The 3,228-nt window shown below is 39.0% G+C and overlaps 1 protein-coding gene across 1 annotated transcript; it reads left to right on the top strand.

The window, feature by feature from the left end:
- The first annotated feature begins 1,055 nt into the window (after positions 1 to 1,055).
- LOC112085375 (uncharacterized mitochondrial protein AtMg00820-like) lies at positions 1,056 to 1,601 on the top strand. Its single transcript, XM_024154586.1, has one exon. The coding sequence runs from the start codon at positions 1,056 to 1,058 to the stop codon at positions 1,599 to 1,601; it is 546 nt and encodes a 181-aa protein (XP_024010354.1).
- The last annotated feature ends 1,627 nt before the right edge of the window (positions 1,602 to 3,228 follow it).

Raw genomic sequence — 3,228 nt, 5'->3', positions numbered from 1 at the left:
ATCTGATCTCTGGGACTTTGATGAGCAAACATGGTTTTGCAATCAACTTCGAGTCTGACCAGCTGATACTTAGGAAAAATAGTGTTTTCATTGGAAAAGGTTATGTTAAGTCAGGATTGATCAAAATATCTGTAATGACAATCTTGAAGAAAAACAAAGTTGTACCTGATTCCAAAGATTTAATTAATAAGAATCCAGTTGCTTATGTGGTTGAGTCTTCTAATATTTGGCATGAACGTTTAGGACATGTCAATTACAAGTCTATTCAAAGACTGATGAATTTGAACATGATTCCAAAATGCAAAATTAGCAAAGACAAATGTGAAATTGGTGTCCAAGCAAAGCTCACGAAAACACCATCACCTCATGTTGAAAGAACTACTGAACCTCTTGGATTAATCCACACTGATATGTGCAATTTAAAATATCTACCATCAAGAGGTGGTAAAAAGTATTTTGTAACTTTCATTGATGATTGTACAAGATACTGCTACGTATACTTGTTGCGTAGTAAAGATGAAGTCTTGGACAAATTCAAAGAGTACAAACTCGAAGTTGAAAAACAACTGGAAAAGACCATAAAAATGGTTAGAAGTGATAGAGGTGGAGAATATGATGGACCATTCAATGCGTTTTGTCAGTTAAACGGCATTATCCATCAAATTACAGCCCCCTATTCACCTGAATCCAATGGAGTTGCAGAAAGAAAAAACCAAAATCTAAAAGAGATGAAGAATGCAATGTTGCAGGAATCTGGGACACCCCAGAATCTGTGGGGGGAAGCGTTGCTCACCACAAATTATATCCTCAACAAAAATACCTCATAAGGGTAACTGGCAAAAAGTCCGTATGAGCTTTGGAAAGGTAATGTACCTTCGTACAAATACCTCAAAGTGTGGGGGTGCCTAGCAAAAGTCGCAGTGCCACTTCCAAAGAAGGTCACAATCGGACCTGAAATTGTGGACTGTATCTTTATCGGATATCCTCACAATAGTAGTGCTTATCGATTTCTGGTACATAAGTCAGATGTATCAGACGTCCAAGTGAATACTATCATGGAATCAAGGAATGCATCATTCTTTGAACACATATTTCCATATAAAGATAAGCAAACTACTAAACGCACTCGTGAAGAAAGAGATGCAACTACTTCTGTAAATGAGATGGAAGTAGAACAAGTTAAAGATGAACCTAGACGCAGCAAAAGAGCTCGTAAGAAAAAATCTTATGGTGAAGATTTCACAATGGTCTTTCTTGTTGAGAATGAACCGAGATCTTACCCAGAAGCCATGTCTACACCAGAAGCTCCTTATTGGAAGGATGCAGTCAATAGTGAGATGAACTCTATAATGCAGAATCATACCTACGAGTTAACTGACTTACCTCAACGGTTCAAAGCACTAGGGTGTAAATGGATCTTCAAGACCAAGCTGAAAGCTGATGGTTCTATAGATAAGTGCAAGGCACGCCTTGTGGTGCAAGGATTCAGACAAAAAGAAGGTCTAGATTTTTTTGACACCTATTCTCTAGTTACGAGAATAACTTCTATCAGAATATTGATTGGTGTAGCACCTTGCGAGGTTTGGAAATCCATCAAATAGATGTTAAAACTGCCTTTCTAAATGGAGATTTAGAAGAAGAAATATACATGAAACAACCCGAAGATTTCGAGGTTAAGGGTCAATAACAAAAAGTGTGTAGACTCGTGAAATTATTGTATGGACTGAAACAAGATCCAAAACAATGGCACGAAAAGTTTGACAATGTGATGATGTCAAATGGTTTCAGCATTAATGAATGTGATAAATGCATCTACTACAAATGTACTCCAAACGGATACATCTTGCTATGTCTGTATGAGGATGACATGTTGATTATTGGCAGTAACAAAGATATCATTCAACAAACCAAGAACATGCTCAATGGAAAATTTGACATGAAGGACATGGGACTTGCAGATGTCATTCTTGGGATTAAGATCATTCGGAGTTCAGATGGAATTACTCTGTCTCAAGATCACTATGCTGAAAAGATCCTAAAGAGGTTTAAGACCTTCTCGAATGGAACCGCAAAAACTCCAATGGATATGCAAGCTCACCTAACCAAAAACACAGGTGAACCAGTATCACAGGTGGAGTATGCACGGGTAATTGGAAGTTTGATGTACTTGACCAATTGTACAAGACTCGATCTAGCTCATGCGGTAAACGTGTTAAGTAGCTACACAAGTAATCCAGGTCATACTCATTGGAAAGCAATAACTAGAGTGTTGAACTATTTGCGATACACTAAGAGTTATGGGCTGCACTTTGGTAAAGAACCAGCAGTGTTAGAAGGGTACAGTGATGCCAATTGGATTTCAGATTCTAGAAATTCCAAATCCACAAGTGGATATGTCTTTACACTCGCTGGAGCAGCAGTATCCTGGAAATCTTCCAAACAGACACTCCTGGCCCGATCAATCATGGAGTCAGAGTTCATAGCTTTAGACAAAGCAGCCGAAGAAGCAGAGTGGCTTCGGAACGTCCTGGAAGACATCACGATGTGGGAAAAACCAGTGCCAGCATTACGTGTACACTGTGATAGTCAGTCGGCTATCTCTCGGGCACTGAATAATCTGTATAATGGCAATTCTCGTCACATACGAAGACGACATAAGACCATTAGGCATCTGATCTCAAGTGGTGTACTCACGGTTGATTACATCAAGTCAGCGGAAAGTTTAGCGGATCCATTCACCAAAAGCTTGCCGCGAGATCAAATCATTAAATCATCTAAGGGAATGGGCTTATTGCCTATCACAAAAGAGGATGTTTGATGGAAACCCCACCTACACGATTGGAGATCCCAAGAGGTTGGTTCAAAAGGACAACTAAATCAAGCAGAATCTGAGAAAAGCACTGTAAAATGCTCAATTTCCATGATGATAAACAGTGCTTCCTGTAATTATGTAAGGTTAAGCTTTATGGCTTTTAATGAGATAAGACCATAGCCTTCATATACATGTATATAGAGTATAACAGGATACCTTCTGTGTATGTGACAGGTACTTGGCAATCACCTAGTGAGTGTGAAATGAGGCCGTTTCTAGGAGAATGAAGACAAGGCTATACTCTCCAAGTTCACTCATGATAAACCAGGCATGTTCAAGGCCAAAATGAACACAATAGAGAACTGAAATCTACGAGAAGACGAAACTGGGTTATATATGTTGTCTCGGTTTACACA

Source organism: Eutrema salsugineum, unplaced genomic scaffold (assembly GCF_000478725.1).
Source record: "Eutrema salsugineum unplaced genomic scaffold, Eutsalg1_0 scaffold_3, whole genome shotgun sequence".
Taxonomy (NCBI): Eukaryota; Viridiplantae; Streptophyta; class Magnoliopsida; order Brassicales; family Brassicaceae; genus Eutrema; species Eutrema salsugineum.
This window is presented reverse-complemented; position numbering and strand designations above follow the sequence as displayed.